General features: G+C 45.5%; 3 protein-coding genes across 4 annotated transcripts; 1 reads left to right on the forward strand and 2 right to left on the reverse strand.

Annotated features, from left to right (window-relative positions):
- Positions 1-8082: 8082 nt before the first annotated feature.
- On the reverse strand, positions 8083-11988 carry LOC131262727 (cohesin subunit SA-1). Of its 2 annotated transcripts, XM_058264790.1 has the most exons (6): positions 11900-11948; positions 11779-11814; positions 10536-11739; positions 8917-10402; positions 8457-8845; positions 8083-8384 (listed from the first exon to the last, which is right to left on the reverse strand). In XM_058264790.1, the coding sequence occupies exons 1-6, from the start codon at positions 11928-11930 to the stop codon at positions 8171-8173; spliced, it is 3360 nt and encodes a 1119-aa protein (XP_058120773.1). In that variant the 5' UTR covers positions 11931-11948; the 3' UTR covers positions 8083-8170. The 2 variants fall into 2 exon arrangements, with proteins under 2 accessions (XP_058120773.1, XP_058120772.1); XM_058264789.1 differs by having other exon boundaries at positions 10536-11807; positions 11881-11988.
- A 494-nt stretch (positions 11989-12482) lies between these two features.
- Positions 12483-15798, forward strand: LOC131266393 (alanine--tRNA ligase, mitochondrial). Its single transcript, XM_058268899.1, has 4 exons — positions 12483-13042; positions 13118-13469; positions 13540-13679; positions 13756-15798. The coding sequence occupies exons 1-4, from the start codon at positions 12483-12485 to the stop codon at positions 15740-15742; spliced, it is 3039 nt and encodes a 1012-aa protein (XP_058124882.1). The 3' UTR covers positions 15743-15798.
- A 26-nt stretch (positions 15799-15824) lies between these two features.
- LOC131266395 (elongation factor Tu, mitochondrial) lies at positions 15825-17673 on the reverse strand. The gene is made up of 3 exons (XM_058268903.1): positions 17531-17673; positions 16549-17402; positions 15825-16481 (listed from the first exon to the last, which is right to left on the reverse strand). The coding sequence occupies exons 1-3, from the start codon at positions 17568-17570 to the stop codon at positions 15975-15977; spliced, it is 1401 nt and encodes a 466-aa protein (XP_058124886.1). The 5' UTR covers positions 17571-17673; the 3' UTR covers positions 15825-15974.
- Positions 17674-19894: the final 2221 nt, after the last annotated feature.

The following is a 19894-nucleotide window of genomic DNA, read 5'->3' on the forward strand; positions in this document are numbered from 1 at the left end:
TGTCAACCGACAAATGGGCCCACGGAATGGGCGGACAGGAGCGGTGGAGAGCATAGATGGTTGGGCGCTTGATGAGCACTCGGATGACAAATCGATCCGGTGTGTTCTACGTGTTGTCGTTTTTGGTTTTTGTCCTCCGAGCGAAGGGACGGGAAGTTGTTTGTGTCAGATAGAAGAAAAATAACATTTTAACGAGACACCGAGCAGTGCGGAGTAGATAAGAGCCAAAGTGGGTATGAAAGCCTCTGCCACGCGGCGGAAAAACTGCCAGAAAAGCATTTCACAACGGGGGAAAAGTTAAAACAAAACACAAATTTATCCACAAAAAGGCAAACGAAAAGCGGAGAACGGTAAACACAGCACATTCACAGAAGCACCAGGCAACAAATTCCACAATTATGAAGAACTTTATCCGATTTCGGTAGAAAATTAAGCAATTTACACGACTCCATTAGCAGGGTCCCCGGGGGAGGGGGAAATCTCGGGAACCTCCTTTCGACAGAAAGTATGGGAAGCCCCATAATGAAGTTTTCCGACCAGTTGCAAGGGGGTGGCAAAAGCACCAAAAAAGGATGATGGTAACAAAGAAGTCAACCCAACCCCGGCCGAAAACGGGTTTAAGCACAATTGTTAATTGACGTGAGATTGGTGTTCGCTCCAGCCACGATTAAACGGGCACAAAAGGGGGTAGACGGGTCCCGCGGAAATCCGCTCATTTGTGAACCATTTTCCGCGCACACTTTCCGGTGTACACCGTTCTATTCAAGCGCGTCTAATCGGACGTCAACGAGCGGGTTATTTGTGCCGCTGTTCGGAAAAATGGATCCGCGTGCGTGTGAGAAAAGAGAAAACCCGTTCGTTTTGGCACCACTTAACACTCGATTTACTCATTTGCTACACGTGCTACTTCGCCGAGGATCAAACACAAGGGGAAGGCCAGCGAACGTCTGCATAGTAATGCCTCCGTTTGCCATAGAAACCAAGCTTCAACACCGATGCCGGAGGGTGTTGTTCCGGGCGCACCATTTTGTACCTTGCCCGAAGGGGCCGTTGTTTTCCAGCGTGGACGCACACGGGAAAAGTTTACTCATAAATTGATATTAAAATTTTATACTGCATTTAACTTTGCCGATTTGTGAAAGTGCTCCGATAAAATCGGGGCAAAAACAATATCGTACCAACCGGTGGTTGGTGTGATCGGGTGCGTTCATGTGTTAGTTAGTTTTCTTTTCCGTTTATCTTTCTCCCCCAGACCGGACATTTTCCCTCCCATCCTACCGACCGATACTTCCAGCGCCGGTTTGGGCCGGGTGCGCTTGCTTCACCTCATGGCCGTCGCTTTGATGGCCATTTTGCTGTTCGTTCACTTGACTTCTTCATTGGCATCCGGGGGACGGAAAACAATTTTCATCGAATTCCGGGAAGCATCGAATGCGAATCAGCGAGAATGTCGGAATCGGGCAAAATGCTCGAAAGGATGCGGGTGGAATGTTTTCCATTCGGCTTTGCATGATTTCATAACCCCTTCTCAGTATTTATTTGTGTGCGTGCGTGTGCTTTTTTTATCTTATACTTCAAAATATCTACTTTTCTCGATTGGTGTGTGCTTTTTGTCTGCACACAACCCATCCTTTTTTTTTTGGGGAAAACTTTTGTCAGGGAGAAAGTGTCCTCGTTTTTGTTTGTATAGTTTTCCTCGGATACCATTTTCCCAACCGGTTGATTCTGGACTGCAACGAATCACGTCGGCAACCTGCAGCGGAACCGGCTGCATTGGGTGGAGCAAATTACAAGTCACTTGGCACACGCCAAACAAACTGACTGCAATCGAAGGGAAAAGTTCACCGGAAAAACAGTTATCGCGGGCCAGTTATATCCTTGCCTAACTGGTCCCACTTTTCACTTTGATCGATCGTTGGACTTCCCACACTGAATTCAATAAAAACGATCGAAAAAGACTCTTCTTTGTCAACGTATAACGCGTTGCAAATTGGATTGAAAATAAATGGAAATGTGTATCCCACAGCTAGCTTTTCCCTCTATGTTTTCCCGTTATGCTAATAATAGTCTAGAGACGTACTTTAGTTTGCATGACAAAATGACAAAAACATTCTCCCATGCTCCCGGCAAACCACAATTTTCGATCAACAATGGTTTAAAATTTTAATTATTAATAGTGGCTGGCCAGCATTTGTTGCTTTCCTGTTTGGAAACCAAAAACAAAAAAAAAACAAACTAACGAAAAACCTCCTCCACGCAGCACAACACAACAATTCGAAAGTGAATTATTCATCACTCACACAAAAGCACAGCACAGTGTGTGCCCGTGTCCCGAACAACAGGACCCCCTCCAACGGTGACCAACGGTTGATGGCGTAAATTATTCAATAATCAAACCGCTAGCCGTGGGTGGCGCTCTTAATCTGCAGCTAAGCGTCGGTAAACTTTATACCTTTACGGCGATATACAACTGACTCCCCAGCGGAACTTCCGCACCTCGTGGAACAGGCACGGTGGAATTAGCATACGAACATGCCTCGGGTGGTGGAAACGGCCAAGTGAAATGTCACTAACAGAAGGGGAGATAAAAGACCACCACCGGGGGAGACGCGAATGAAGCAAGACGATTTTGGTTGGGGATGAGAGAGGGGTGGTGGGAAACACCCATAAAACCCGTTTTGAATTCACCCGCCTCCAAGGGTTGCTGGAAACTCTAAAATCACCCACCGAAGCGAGATCAAAAAAGCAAAGCAACGAAAACATTTACATCTAGGAAAGAAACAAAAAAAAACCATCCGAAATAAAGTCAACCAACTTGGAAACCCCTTTCTTTTTCCGATGCCGCATGTCAAAACGAATTCCGGCCCATCGGAACCGGATGAACGGAGTTTCCGGCGTGAACGGCAGTGGGTAACTTCGGTAACGAGGTCTCTGGACTTACGGTAGTTAAGGTGGGGCGAAGACAGACACTTCCTGTGGATACGACGTGGCTCGTTCGGATATTGTCGTTCACTGGTAACTTAATTTAAATGTGTACCAGCCAGTTTTTGTTGTTGTTCGCCTAAAAACACAATAAAACTTTCTTGAACTTCTTTCATCCATACCCACCCACCAGGTGCCTTCGTTTGGGTTGGGTTTTTCACTTTCTGGGTGTGAATTTCGATTTTCCGTACGAACTGATTTCTTGCGTAATGCAACAGTATCCCTTTTTTCCGATGAAAACGAAACTCCGTCTTTCCGAAGGTTGCTTAGATTGAAACCTTTTCTACTTTTTTTTTAAACGCATCACAGTACCCTGGTCTCTTTGGTTTTCCTTCAAAAGGCAGTAAAATGTCAAGTACATTTTTATTTTCGAAAACACAAAGCCCCATCCGTATCGTTAACCCATCCAAATCCGACCGGCGGAGAAAAAAGCACGCGAGGAGAAGACGAATGAACGCAAAACAATTACTTACCGCCCTTCCGAAAAGTCCCGGAGCCAGGGCCGGTGCAGATCCACCGAGATTTCCCACGACAAAGTGGAGTGATTTAGCGAAAGTAATTGAGAGTTGTTTACGAAAACCAACGATGAACGTGCATCAGACCTTGGAGGATACATATTTTATAGCCGCACCGGCACCGGAAGAAAGGGGAAAACACATAAAATGGAATCTGTTGTTTTGTCACAACACAGTTCTCGGTCACCTCATCATGCGTCATTTGCTGCAAGAACTAGATCATCTGCTCCGCTGCCGAGCGGCCGACGTCGTATGGCACGCTCTCAAAGTTAATTGAGTTTATGAAGCAAGATAGAGGGAGAGAAAAAAAACCTCCATTACACACTGTGGACCATCGCGATGGCCAAAGGAAAACTATGTGTGCCTCGTCAACTCGGCCTTACCCTTTTGGTTTCTTTAGTACGGACGGAGCGGGTTTCTTACCTGTCCTCGATTTGGAATCAGCGATAAGACAATAATAAACCACTCCGTTTTGTCCTTGCGGATGTTCCAGGACCGAACACATACCACAGACCCACATCGACACCAGCAACCAGGCGCCTCCATCGTACTCCACCCGGAAGAATGTCTCACCAGGTTCGGGTGTAATAATAATTCCTACAGCATCCTTGAGGAATGCCACAATACTAAACTTGCTTATCGGTGGTGTTGGTTGCTGTCCTCCTGCTTCCGGTGTCCTACAACTTCTTGCAAACAGTCCGCAGCGTAACATGCACCACCAAGGAGTGCAAGGACTTCGAGTTTCCGGAAAGCATCACCGCTGGATGAAAAGAACCCGCCGTGTGCTTCCTCAAACGCGCGCACCATTGCCAGACGGTGACACAAAATTGATACACAACAAGTTGACTGAATCCAGCGGCATCGGAAAGGGGTTCTAATAAACGTCCTGTAAGCTGTCCCCGTGTCGTCTCGTCGGCAGGATGAGTTGAAAGCGATACTATCCGGCGCGGTATACGCCTCTACACTCTCGGACACATTTCGCCGTGGTCCAATGGTTGCAGATGCAGTGTTCCGCCTAAGTCTTACAGCGATAGCCTAGCACAAGTGCTTGGGGGTACTGAAATGTTCCATGCTTTTGCCACCCATAACAAGCCCCAGATTGGACTCCCGGGACAGGGCAACCAACCGGGCCCGAGTCGCCTTTTTGGAGCGGTGGTTGAAATTGGAACACGGCGTATTATGTTCACCGGTTCGCATCGGTTGGCGGCAGCGAACCGCCTCCGTTGCGGTGATAAATGGGACGTTTCTATTCTCGCAAAAGGCGTCAACATGCGGGAGGGGTGGTTCCGCACGGCCGACAGCCGGATCTACCATCGAAGCGTGGATTTATTTTCAACGGATAATTTAAGCAAGGAATTTAAACGCAATTCCACTTGACTCGGCCGTTTTATGGCATGCGAACATGTGGTACGTTTTACGATTTAATGTTTATTAGGTTAAAAATGGGTTGCCCATCAATCAATTTAACCCTCCGGAGGGAAAGGATAAAGGGACACTGTGATAAGCTTTTGTTTTCCTTAATCCACAGGACTGGGAGGGAAAAGCTTGATTGAAACGGATGAAAAATGAAACGTACCATCCTAAAACACATCCCTATCCCGGCACGTCTCCGGAGCGGATCAATCGAATATGGACCATTAGCCACAATCCTTGCATTTTCCCGATGTTTACACGTACAAATCGATCAGTTACGCCTCGGCTTGACATTTCGGTCACGTTCGCGGGTGGCACAAGCAAAGAAACCTATTTGCTTCCCACCCCCGTTGCATAATGTGTCTATCCCGCCGTACCATTCGGTACACTTCCGAAAGGATTCTCAGTTAAAAAAAAAGCTGCACGCGGTTAAAAAATCCCGTTCGAATCAAACATCGTTCCAAACCGTTGCAGGCCACAATAGCACAACGACACGTCCGTACGAACCATATCGATGGATTAGAAGGGCAAAAATAAAATGCTAAACATCCATCTTGGAACAAAAAAATAATGCACATCGCTGTGAAATGGGATACCGAAAACGAACAGCCATGCATAATCATCTTCGCTATCAAAACAAGATTAGTGTCTGTGATCGGAACGCGGCGTTTGATTCGGAAGCGAAAAAAGTACATCTCGAAGTGGGATCCAATTTCGATTTCGACTCCGATGTGATTCAAAACCGGCACAGCCAGGCAGCCTCGTATGCATGGCGCAAATAAAATCTCCAATCACTCGGTTATCCCGTAACTGATATATGTGCAAAGTGCTCGAGCCCTGTCACATAAGACACAACTCCGTCGCCAACACCGTCCTGTGTTCCAGTGGTGGTTAGAGAGCGAATGGTGTGAAACTAACCGATGTTCAAAGGAAGACCTTACCGCTGAGCTAGGATATACTTATTTCCATGTTCCTTCTCGTACCGACACGGAAAGATCACGTGTCGAGCAGATCAGAAGTGTCACGTTGAGGAACTCCTGAAGGATGTCAGTGCAATGGTGCACCGGGATCTAAAAGTTTAAGCGTACATGCCCCAGGATGCAAGGATGGCAGTAGAGTGATAAGGTGACTACTTGTCTGGTAAGAAATGCCAATCGACTGAATATTGGCATTTATTGAACTTTTTCCACACTCAAGATAATTTAGGCATTGAGAGCATTATTTGACCCATGTAAGGTGGTAATCAAAGTAGCTAAGAACTTTAACAATTCAATTTGTAAATCAACTTTAGATAAATGATACAGCAATTTCACGAATTTGGCTTTACCTGTTTTTCTTTAGCACTGTAGAAAACTCTCCTTAATGCTTCAAATAATTATTAACTAGCAGTTTACTACATTCTTCTCCAAATCAAACCGCAAATCCGTGGTAGCTCACGTTTGTTTAACACTCACACAGTTGTCATGGAATGTAAGCCGCTCGAATGTACGCACAGTTTTCCCTTATTTTCGTCAAATACACCGCCGGCGTGTATAAACCAACAACGGGACACGAAATCACAGGGAACCTTCCTCGTCAGAAGCAAATAAACATCTGAGAGCTTGCGAGGGTTGGCTTAAAGGCGATACCGTTGCGAATCCTGAAGTTCAAACAGTAGACGTTGAGAGGAGAGCTAGAGAGAAACCATCCAACAACAGCCGGCCCTCTTTCTAGGAAGTGAGAGACTACCAGTTCACGTTTTAAATCTTCTCACCTAGTGTCTAGTAAACGGTACGCTAGTACACCTCACTACTGGTAAACGAACTACCAACCTATTATTTGTGTAACGAACTGTAAACACTTTACAAAATTAGTACTAAATGTTGCTAGATGAATTTCACCTCAACATTAGTCCGACCACCGTAGATATAATTTTAACTGATTTTAAATATTGTTGCGTATGCGAAACAACAATTAGTCTTGTAATTTACTCATTATTTATTCGCTACGGTGTTTCAGGAAACCCTGCGGGTAGCAAAATGTCACTCTCAGCACCAGAAACTATTAACCGAACCGTGAATAGATGAAAAGGATACAACAGGCAACCTAAACGCGCCCCCACCAGCAAGCTAGAAAAGGTTTCTAAATTAGTTGTTGCGGTGGATTACCCAGATGCCAAACAATTGATTAGTCCAGTTACCTACACCCCACGGCGATGGGAGAAAACTGTTTTGTGTTACAGTGAGAATAAATTCACATATTTCCAATTAAAGGCTACACAATTGTGGCTCTAGTAACTTACTTTGCAGGATTACTTTGAATTACTTTATCAAGTAAAACTTATTTACGGTGTGTTTATGCGAACGTGCCATTTTGAATTACACATCATCACCCCAAGAGAGTTTGCAGAAGTATAGCGTCGCGCCATCTAAAAACCCTATAAATCCGGCATAATCAACAGCTTCGATCTGTTTGCATTATTTATTAGGTCAAGGTAGTAGACCCCACAACAATCCCCGCCACCTGCCTAAGGTTGAATTTGTTGCAATGATAATTATGATTAAAGTTAATTACTCACGTTAAGAATTTATTATTAATCGTCCATACGACAAAACGTTCCCCGAGAACACTTTTCTGGGTGGGAGCTCATCGATCCACTTCATGAGATATTAAACGCATTATTAAGATTGCCTATGTTTAATTCCTCATTTCCATGTTATCTTGTCGAAAGATTGGAGCGCTTTCTGTTCCACACCAGATGATTACAAAGATTCGTCAAAGTAAACGGCTTGATTTACAAAATACGTAACAGAAATGTTTGCTTTGGAACATAAAGATAACTTTCGGCATTCAAACTAGAGGGAGGAAAAAATGAGTGATATTCTTCTATCCATTCATGAATTAAATAGAAGTAGTTTATGATTGTTTGCCCACATTCATTAAGATAGATGTAATAAAGGTTGAGGTTTTACAATGATCGAAACGATGGTTAAGTCACGTCTGAGAAAATAAATCATTTGGTTGTGTCAATAATTTACATATTATGGGACTTCTGGGCGGATCCCAACCGATGCTTTGTAACGGATTAAGACTGTTGTTTCATTTTATACTGTACTTATAATATTTCTTTCGTCAAATAGGTATCTGTTCGCGACTACTTAATTTTTTGTTCATATATTCTAAACTTCTAAAATGTTATTATTATTAGTAAGGTAGTAGAAACCCACCACATTATTTAAAATATTAGTATTAGCACACAAAACGAAAATCAATAAATACGTTTATGCGATATAATCCTCATCCTCATCGTCGTGTTCATCGTCGTCGTCGTGATCGGCGTCCTTCTTCTTTCTGGTATACGCTCGCTTTGAGGTGACCGGAAGTTGGTCGGTTTCTCCGTGCAGCAACGAGTTGCGATACATCACCATCGGTATCCAGTCTTCGGAACGACTCGATGGAATACCCGTTTTCAGACGTCGATCGAGAACAGTGAGACTGTGTGATGGAACAAGAACAGGAAATGTAATTTCCGATACAATTGCCAAACGCAAGCATCATTATCCTTACATGAACTTCTTATCCTGCTTGATCAACTTGTTGGTTAACTCGGCCAACACCTCCAGGAACGCAATACGCGGTGGTGCAGCCGATGGATCTTCGTTACCTTCGTCCGGTGTGTTGACGGCAAAGTATATACCGGCCCGGTGAAAAACGGTGATTGCTTCCCGGTTTTTGACAGCGTCCAAGCCGAACGACAGTGCAAACCGTTTGGCCAGTTCCTTGAGGTCGAGGAACTCCTGGGATGTTCTCGAGACTCGTCCGTCCTCGGACGATTCTTGGATTTCCTGGAAAAGTGTGCTTAAGCTGAGGCACATGGTCAACGAGCAGTTCACTTTGCTTATCTCGCGCGTTTTTCCAAGCGTCGTTTTGATGATGTCACCATATTCATCGTAGTGCTAAAAAAAATAAACGAAAATTGGACGGTTGATACTTCAGAAATAAATGGCTTATTGATGAATTGACATACCCGCAGGTAGTGTTTGAATATGTCCGCAGCCGCCTTGGTCGGTAGAATGTTATACACGATCAGCTTGCAATATGCGGCCAAAAAACTTCGCCGCTTATGCAACTCCTCGATGCGAGTCTCATCCAGTCCTTCGTGCTGTTCCGTCGCAAACACATTCGTCTGCACAAACTCGTTCAACAAAACTTGCTGCTCGTCGTTCGGGGTAAATACGAGCGATTGTATATTTTCGTCGGTATGGCTTCGCAGCTGGTTGGAAAACACCACGAGCAGATCGCAAAGTGACATGTAGACCGCCTCTTGCACGGCCGATTCGCGATCGTACCGCACCAGATGATTACATGCGTTCATATATTTACGCAAATTTAAATTCAACTCGTGGGCCTCCTGCGCCACCTGCGACCGATCCAAAGTCGTCTCGAGATGGTTCAAGCCCCAGTTGATGGAGAAGAAGCACGCCTCAATGCAGTATACTAGCGCTTCTTTCGGTATGCCCTCGTCCGGCTTATTCCCGGATACCCGCTCGTCAATATCTTGGTACAGTGAATCGAACAGATTCCACGGGTTCAGATTGTGGCTGGCGTACAGGATGGAGACTTTCTTCAGCGAGATGTTCACATTGTATATTTCGTCTTCGTTCGGAATCTCATCACCGGCAATCAGTGTGCGATAGTCGTCGATTGCCTCCCTGTACCGGTTGACGCACTCATCGATCATGTTTGAGCGTGCCAGATCGCAGCGGGTATAGATGGCGCTTCCTTCCGTGCACAAGAACTCTAGCGTCTTGGCGCACGTTTCAAGAACCTCTCGATCCACGTGTGTCGACATGACGTGAGTCATTTTATCCAGCAGTGCCTGTAAGTTTGCCTCCTGTCGCGTCGTGGTAAACAGCTCGATATCGAAGTACTGTGGGATCGCAAGGAGATTCGTTAGCTTCTCTCCGTCGGCGCTGTACTTGTGCAGCAGTAGTGGCAACGTCTGGATGAAATGCTCGGTTAGCCGCTGTTTGTCATCCTGCACTTGCTTTATTTCCTTAGCACTCAGTGTCATCTTGCGACTGCTGCCACGTCCCACAGGAGGTTCACCGGTGGCCGACTGACGAACTGCACTGACCATAATTTCTATCAGCGTGGACTCTTGCTTGTTATCAAGCGTTTCTTCCATTGCCCCAGGCTCTTCTAGAAGCAGATCGGTGTAGCACTCCCAATCCTTTAGCATCGGATTGTTGTCGATGAAGGAATCGACCAAGTATGCACCATGCTCGTGCAGTTCGGATTCGATGAAAAACTGCACCAAATCACGAATGAGCGGCGTGTTGGGAAGTCGCTGCTTGCCGCGCCTTGTGTACGTTGGTGGCATACTAGGATCCAGGCAGAAAAGTCGAACGTTTAAAAACTCAGCCGCTGCTTGGGCGACTCCGCGATGGGAAGAATAGACCAACTCGTACACGATTTCACAATCTTTGTCGGTGAGGATTTCCTGGTGGCTCCTAAAACCGGTTGGATAAAAATTATTTTAAAATTGAATAAAAATAATGTTTTTTTGTTAAAGAAGTTGTAGAAATAGATTCCATCTATTTCACCGAACCTCTGTGCGGTTCTATCGAACTATTAAACACTCACTTGAGAATGTTTATGACCAGTCGGACGGCATGGACCGCTGCCTCATACTCCTTATCCAGCGTCATCGCCACAATACGATCCTTGAACTTTGAGGTGAACAATTCAAGCTTTCCCTTGAGCTCCTCGTTCTCGTACAGCGGCAGAAGAGCCTGCAGACACTTGAGGCGCACATCGCCGACCTTGTCGTGCAAGGTCCAGCCGATGTACTTCAGATATGAGTCGTCCAAAAAGTTTGACGAAAATTTCATCATCCATATACCTATCTCCGACATGCAGATGGCCCGAATATCCGGCAGTGTGTCCCGGTATCGGTGCACAAACACTGACTTGAACATGTATGTCAGCATATTTTTGATTTCATCTGTGTTCTCCTCCAGCTCCGTCCTCTTGGCCATCAGCGACTCTAAACGATCGGGGGCACGTCGGTCGCGTGGTTTAGTCCGTTCCGCTTCGTACTGACGAGCTGCATTATCGAAGTGAATGGACACAAGCAGTGCCACGTCAACCAAGGCGGTCATGAGCTTCATCGCGGCCAGCGTGGCCGTGTGACGGAAGGCTCGCACCTGTGAATCCGACAGACCGGTAAGCAGCGAAATTACGTTGTCCATCAGGAACTGGTCGTAAATGATCGAATACTGGCATTGCTTTACGAGTGTTTGTACGAAATCGCAGAAATTCATCTTGAACTTTTTCCACTGCTGGCCGGACATCATCAGGGGATACTCGTGGCTATCTTCGTCGAACTCTTCGGTCATCTTACGAATAATTGCTGTATGCTCCATGGATTGTTGCATCTCGGCCGTTATTTTACCCTTGCAACCGCTCGCATTGACGAAAAAATTCATCAAAGCAATCAGCGCCGAGTCCTTGTCGCTCTTGTACCTTTCTATCCAATCATCGACGATCGAAGCGATACTGGACTTCGAGTGGCGCAGAATGTAATACAAACTCGACTCATCCGTCGTACTTTCACGCTCCGTAACGACCACCCGTTCCTCCCTTTCCTCACGATGGTGATACACCTTGGGTGGCTTCTCCGTGTGTTCCTTGGGTACGACTTCACGGGGCTTTCTTGGTGCCTTGCGCTTTTTTTGATGTTCTTTCTCGAAAAAGAAGTCATCGTCGTCGTCTTCAATAATTGGTGCCTTCAGTGGAACCCCTCCGCGGGCCCGCAATCGGGTCATTCTACCGCGCGAAGGTTCTCCTCCGGCGTCTTCATGAGGCGCACCATCTTCGTGGCCACCTGATGACCAACTTTCGTTTAATGGTTCGCTGTAAATGGATTTGATGGATAAGTTTAGTTTGCCCTTCCAATGGTTTACACAGAAAAGGCTTTGACACCTACTTTTGATACAGATTCTCCGGTTCCTCGTAATCCGGAGGAGGCTCGTTCATACGAATTCGTTTTCCACCTCGCCGATGCATTCTGTACACCTTATCTTTTACAAATTCACGAATAACACCCTAAGTTAACAGTTTTAACAGGACCAATGAGATGATTAGGATTTTAACATGAAATCAAACACCAAAGAAACATTCACTAGCGTTTTTACTTCGACGAAAAATAGCATCAAACAAATTTTGTGCATCAAAATATGTCAAGCGTTCTATGAAAACTGTCATGGCGACTGATATTTGGCCCATGTAGCAAATGGTGTTTGTTTCAAATTAGGTTAAAAACCGTTAAAGCCAACCTTAAATATTGGATTGGAATGCATCTTTGTAGCCTTTAAATACTTCTTATTTTACGAAAAAGTATAATATACGATATTTTACCATTATTCTAAATGATGCGAGCGGAATATTTTCAAAAATACTGATTGCAACACAGTCGGTAACGTCAGAAATGTAAACAAACCATCATAACCTGTAAATGTGTCAGTTCTAGTCGCTGCAATCATCCGGCCGCCGGCGTGTTGTATAATATTTAGGCAAAAAGTAATAACAATGGGTTTTCGACTAATTTCCGTCCCTAAAGTTTTCCTACGCAGTCGCACGCTACGCAAATCTTCCATCCACCATGTTCGCCATCAGTCCTGTTCCAGTGCCGGACCAAGTTCGAACGAAATTAGGCAACAGTTCATAGATTACTTTACGGGCAAACACAATCATCGCTTGCTACGGTCGAGCTCATTGATTCCTTACAACGACAGTACAATCGCATTCGTCAACGCTGGTATGAATCAGTTTAAAAACATCTTCCTTGGCGCTATCGATCGACCATGCCCACGAGTGGTCAATTCCCAAAAATGTGTCCGAGTCGGTGGAAAACATAATGACCTCTCCGTCGTCGGCACCGACAGCTATCATCACACGTTTTTCGAAATGCTTGGCAACTGGTCGTTCGGAGATTACTTCAAGCGGGAAGCCTGCGAAATGGCTTGGGATCTATTGAGAAATGTGTACCGTATCGATGCCGGGCGAATTTACGTTACTTACTTTGGAGGAGATACTAAGCTCAACTTACCGGCCGATGACGAGTGCCGTGAGATTTGGTTGAGTCTAGGGTAAGGCTTTTCAATGAAAATTGATTAACTTTGAAAGGCATCCGTTTATGATAACGTTGTTTTTATTTTATCCAGCATTCCAAAGGATCGAATTCTTCCCTTCGGTGCACGTGACAACTTTTGGGAAATGGGAAATTCTGGTCCGTGCGGTCCCTGCACCGAAATACATCTTGATCTGTCCAATGAATACAGACATACAGAAGCTAGACGACATTTGGTAAATGCCGGCGTGCCGGATCTGACCGAGATCTGGAATATTGTATTTATTCAATACAATCGGTCACTAATAGACGGATCGATAAACAATCTACCTCAGCATCACGTGGATACAGGAATGGGCCTCGAGCGGCTGGTTGCTCATTTGCAAGGAAAGATGAGTAACTACGATACGGATTTGTTCAATCCTGTATTTCAAAGAATCCAGAAGGTATGAGCGAGCGATGTTACTATGTCGGTTCAAAATACGATCTCTAAACAGTATCGTCTTTTCGCTACAGGCCTCAAAGAAAAACCCTTACAGTGGATGTTTTACCAGCAACGAAAGTAATTATGAATTAGACACTGCCTATCGAATTTTGGCGGACCACAGCCGAATGATAACGGCTTGTTTGGCTGATGGGATGTTTCCTTCACAAAAGTAAGGATACAATAATTAGTTAGTAATGCAATGTAGACAGTTTTTAAAATTCATTTTTCTTCTTCAATGTTTGCAGCCACAAACTTCGACGAATCATTCGAAAATCGCTCGCCCTTGCAAATGGTGCCTTTCAGTGTCCGCAGCTTCTTAAGGAAACCATACCTGCCGTGGTGGAAATTCTTGGTGACGTTTATCCCGAAATGCGCACAAACTTGCCAGCTACACTCCAAATCATTGATCATGAACAACAATCCTACAACCAACTCCGTTCAAAACGGTCTGCCGAAACGGCGTCCCTTCTGAAAAGTTTCCCCATGCTTGAAGAATCGGAAGTTCTCGAACACGCAGGTCTTCCAGGGGCCATCAAGGAGTTAGTTCAAACTTCCCCGACCGTACTAACCGGTCAGGCCATACACAAAATGTTCGATACTTACGGATTAGACGAAGAGCTACTAGTCAAGTTGGGTGAAATGTTGAAATTCTCCCTCGACTTCCGGGACTACGATCGATACGTGCGAGAGTTGAAAGACGGTCACAAGCACGAGCTTGCAACGAAATTGCAAGAACGCCTTTCGGCGTTCCAAAGCATCAAACAATCGCTTGATGAAGCGAGCCTGAAGCCGACACGGGATGAGCGAAAATATAATTACACGTTTAACCAGGAAAAGGGCGTGTACGATGTCGCCCCTTGTCAGACGCGCGTAAACCTCCTTCTGGAAGATGAAACTAATCGCCTGCTACATATCGTGACCGAACAGAGCAACTTTTACTGTGAATCAGGCGGTCAACAAGGTGACATCGGACGCCTAGTCATCCAAGAAGGCAACGCTGGGGAAACAAAATGCGTCGACATCGCTTCCGTCAGTAAGCACAACGGGTTCATCGTACATACGGTTGAGAATAAAACGAATACACCTCTTGCCATCGGTGACCGGGTTGTATTGCAGGTAGACTCGAATCGCCGGACACTGCTTACGGTGCACCACACTGCTACCCATTTGCTCAACGCGGTCGTGCGAAAAGTTGTCGCCCTGCCGATGTGTCAAAGATCTAGCGCCGTGTCGGAGAAGGGTCTTCGACTGGAGCTGGCCATCAGTGGCGATAAAATAACGCTCGATCAGGTGGCAACTATCGAGGCGGAAGTGCGTGCCGTTATAAACCAAAACCAACCGACGAGTGTCAATGTTTGCAACGCAAACGAACTAGACTTTGGCAACATTACGACGGTTCCCGGTGAAACCTACCCAGACCGTGGTTTAAGGGTTGTTTCGGTGGGGAATGTGTCACGGGAGCTTTGCTGCGGTACGCATGCCATTACCACGGGCGAGTTGCAAGATTTTGCCATCACAAACGTAACCCAATCGAAGAGCGGATGTTTTACCTTCCATGCCGTGGCAGGCCAGGCCGCGAAGAAAGTCCACTACCTGGGTCGGCAGATACAGAACGACGTTGAGCAGCTTCGGCAGGATGCGGGGCAAAATGAACGGCAGGAAGAACTCACCATCATCGAGTCGCGAATGCAACGGCTCAAGAACGTCCTGCTGACCGGAATGGACAACAATATTCACCTTCCCTACTGTGTTCGGCAGCGCTGCCTGGAGGTAATCAATACGCTGTATCAAGCTTTAAAGAATCGCTCACGGGAGTCACTACGTGAACTTGTTGACATTGAAATGCGTAACCTCATCGAACAGAAACCCCCAGCGACCGATCGGTACATTGTGCACTTTCTCGAGTGTTCCATCATCCTCGACGATGTGCAGCTGAGCAAAGCGACCCGCTACTGTCCCGATCGACCGATCCTGGTTATCAGCATAACGGACAATCAGATTAAGGCACGGGCAACGGTACCGCGGTCCATGGTAAGCGAGCGGTTCAATGCCGAAAGATGGCTCACCGAGGTGGCCAACACGTTCAAAGCACAAACGGCTGCGCCGAAAGGACAGAATGCCGCTGAAGTGTGTAACATGAAGAGCCGGAAGGTGACGAAGATGGATTTTGAATCTATGCTGGAAAATGCGCTCCGAGCAGCGAACAAGTTTGCGGAAGGAAATTTTCATTAGTGCCTCGTAAATGGCTAATGGAGACAAGTTGAATATACGTTGTTTTGTTATCCTTATCTGTACAGTTGAGCCTTTTTTTGCGAGTTGTAATACACAATAGATTGGTTAGTTTCCCGCAGAGTAATCGGGGCGGTTCATTTCCGAATAGGTTTTCCATCTAAACAACTAGCTTAAATTCTCCGTTCCTTAACATTAAACATACTTTCACATTAAAAGCACCGTTGCAGCGATTTTACGCCTTGCCACTGGCAGCCTTTTCGCGGGCTTTCTTGCCTTCCGTCAGTGCCAGCCGCTCTTTTTCGGTGAGAGGATTGAGTAGCTTTGTGACCACCCCGGTACCGAGGGTAATGTGTCCATCGCGCAGCGTGAACCGTTGTCCCTGCTCTAGCACCATCGGGCGCATCAACCTCAGCTGCAGCTTAGCGTCCTCACCCGGCATGATCATGTCCTTCCCCGGGATTTGCACCTGCGTCGCACAATCCCACGTACGCGAGAACATCTGCAGCTGGATGAAGCTGGTGAAGGGTTTGTGGCGACCACCTTCGTCCTTGCTGAGAATGTACACCTGCGCCTCGAAGTTATCGTTGGCTTTCATGGTACCCGGCTTGCACATCACCATACCACGTTTAATGTCATCGCGCTTGATGCCACGCACGAGCGCACCAAGCTGATCACCGGCATGTGCTTCCTCGAGGATTTTGTGGAACATCTCAATGCCAGTGATGGTAGATTTGATCACCTGATATATTGGAAAAAAAGGAAATTAACTTTATGGTTTCTTACGAAAAGAACCGCTGAATACGTACCTTATTATATCCAACGAATTCACATTCCTGACCCTTTTTGAGCGTACCACGCTCCAGACGTCCGGTAACTACAGTACCACGACCAGGAATGCTGTGCACGGATTCCACCGGCAGCAGGAATGGTTTGTCCAGCTCACGAACCGGCGTCGGCACGTACTTGTCCACCTCCTCGAGCAGTTTCATAACGGCATTGGCACCGATCTCCGGTTCACGGCCTTCCAGCGCACAGAGCGCCGATCCCTTGATGACCGGCACGTTATCACCATCGAAGCCCATCTCCGACATAAGCTCACGAATTTCCATCTCCACCAGATCGACCATCTCCTGGTCAGCGGCGTCCACCTTATTGATGAACACAACAATGTGGTTGACACCAATCTGCTTCGCCAGCAGCAAATGTTCGCGAGTCTGAGGCATCGCACCGTCTGTTGCGGCCACTACCAAGATCGCACCGTCCATCTGTGCCGTACCGGTGATCATGTTCTTAATGTAATCCGCATGCCCCGGACAGTCCGTATGGCCGTAGTGGCGATTTTCCGTTTGATACTCGATATGCGCCACATTGATCGTGATACCGCGCGCCTTTTCCTCCGGCGCGTTGTCAATGTCGGTGTACTTTTTGCTCTCCGCCAGATCCTTGTCGGCCAGCACCTTTGTGATTGCCGCCGTAAGGGTCGTTTTACCGTGATCGACATGACCGATGGTACCGACGTTACAATGCGGTTTGTCGCGCTTGAATACCTCCTTCTCGGCGTAGAACCGCACCGGTACCGCTCGTAAAGCCGGAGCTGATCTGCGCACCACATTTAACCCATTGCCGGTCGAGAGGATCTGTACCACCGTCTTCCGGGCAACTGGAAAAGTCAAAAATTACATTTGATTACAAAATTAACCTCACTTCACATGGATGGTCTGCAAACCACATCCCAATCAACACGAGATGGTAGCACAATGTAATGTTCTTTTAACTACCAACACTCACTCGGACTAAGAAGTGCTCGGAGAGCAAGATAGGTCGACATTTTCTACACCAGAAAAGTGGTATTTTTCCAGTTTTACAACGATACAAAACCTCTAATTCCCGGTCAGCCGGAGACCTGAAAATTTTTCACTTTCTTGCGCAAGGATTTTTGACGTTCTGTCAGTCAAGCAACCAAGGTGTGCACATATTTCGTTTCGGTTTTATATATACCTTGCTTGACAGTGACATATGACATAACACATTTGTTATGACTGTTGCACACTTGGTCAATAATGATATTCTTGAAATCCTAGCTGCCGCACATCTCGTGCTGTTTGAGTCGATCAAGCGGACCACGAGTTTTTGTGTAATGACAAACGGAAGAAATTATCCCTCCCGTTGACGATGGGTGGACATATGGCTATTATAGCCGTCGAGCGGACGAGCCCCTTCATAGGAGATCAGGCAGCGTCCGTACGCCTCTGATTACGAGTAAGGGAACAAATTGTTTGACTTAGCGAAGGAGGATACACCCCGACTCATATAACGAAAGAAGAAGAAGAAAAGAAGAAGAGCCTAACTTATAAATCGCGCAAAAAACTCAATTTATGTCCAATAATCCATTCTACCCAGCGTTCGATTTGAGTAAACTGAAATCAATTACATTGTCTCTAGATCGACTCATTATGTGACTAATCATGTGAAAATCGACTCATTATGTGAAAAATTATGACGGCTTATCATTGCGAGTCGATTCAAATAGATTAGGATCAAGTCAGAATCGAATCAAATCAAGTCCCAAACAAATCAAATCTGATTTGATCAAATTGAATCAAATCTTTAGAATCCGTCTAGGAATCGAATCTTCGAATCTTCCGAATCCCGATTCTGCCAACACTAGTCTCGTCATTACCCGCAACTAGTGATGGGAAAACTGAATCTCTACAGGGATTCGAATCTTTCGATTCAAATCCATTCTGAGATCCGGATCTCCAAGTCCGAATCCCAATCCGTCATATCATACATGCTCATCTAATGCCGATTTTTCATATGATATGTTTAATTCAATGAATGATTTACATAAGAATATCAATATAGTTGACATTATTCTTCTAATAGTATTCAAACAACACGAACAATTTAGTCCTTTTTGGGAATATGCAGACTAACTGATTTACCCGAGTTCATTCCAAGAAGAGTAGCATTTATTATGTTTCAAAAACAATTATGACAGCGTTATCATTCAAATTGAATCCATCGTGGGTCACCGAAACAGTGAAGCAAGTTCTTTTGATGTTTTTCCGCACTTCCCCGGCGGGTACTTTATCGCGGAACGAACATGTTTGAGGTTCTGATAACATTCTTCACAAATAGCGCCTCAGACATGGCTGATATATTGTATGTAAAGCTAGATTCCAGCGACAGGTAGGTAAACTGGTGCTTTGCGTCCATTACAATATATCTAAAGTATTTGAGATATTCAATTCCTACATCCGCTGGGCCCTTGGCGGCCCAAATGAGCTGTTTTATTCACAGGTTCAAGCTTGTAAGACCCACCACTAGCTCACTTTTTTCGCCGCTCGTTTTTGGCGGGAAAAGGCGAATTCTCTCACAAAATTTTAAGAAATCCGGGCGAAATATGCTCACGACCTTTCCGACACCGCGCATGTGCAACACATTGCGCGAGAGGAAATTTCCTCTTTTCTCTCGACTTGAGCTGATAGAATAACTAGAAAAGATGGATAAAATGTAATATGTTACTTAAGACAAAATTGCGCGTCTTGCAAAGACCTTTCGTTTGAGGGGTCATTTGTGGAAATCGGTCAAGGAACTAACAAGTTATGCGAGAATTGGCTTTTGTAACCTAAATTGCCAATCGACCTGATTTACCTTTTCGCCCCCTCGGGCGAAAACATTATAGGTGTGTTTTTGTCAAAAACAAGAAAGTACGGTAACATCTACCTTCAACGCAGTTGCGCGTCTTGAAAAGACCTTTCATTTGACGGGTCAATCGTGAAAATCGGTTTAGAGAATCAATAGTTATTAACAAATTGGCAGATTTTGGCTTTTTAGTTATCGAAGTTTATTCACCTTGTTCCCGGTAGAGTGCTGTCTCTTTTCCACACAATTAGTTTTCTCAAAAACTAGAAAATATGAATCGATCTATTGTAAGACAAAGTTGTGTGTCTTGAACAGACCTTTCATTTAAGGGGTCACATGTACAAATCAATTCAGCAATTGTAAAGTTATTCACAAATTAGTTATTTCAGCAGAAAATACCAACCAAGGTTTCTGCACCTACGCATCAGAATTTCATAAACTAAGAATTACGGAAGAGTCTTTGTTGCACAGAGTTACAGTCTTTAAAAAACCTTTCATTTAAGG

Source organism: Anopheles coustani, chromosome 2 (genome assembly GCF_943734705.1).
Source record: "Anopheles coustani chromosome 2, idAnoCousDA_361_x.2, whole genome shotgun sequence".
Lineage (NCBI taxonomy): Eukaryota > Metazoa > Arthropoda > Insecta > Diptera > Culicidae > Anopheles > Anopheles coustani.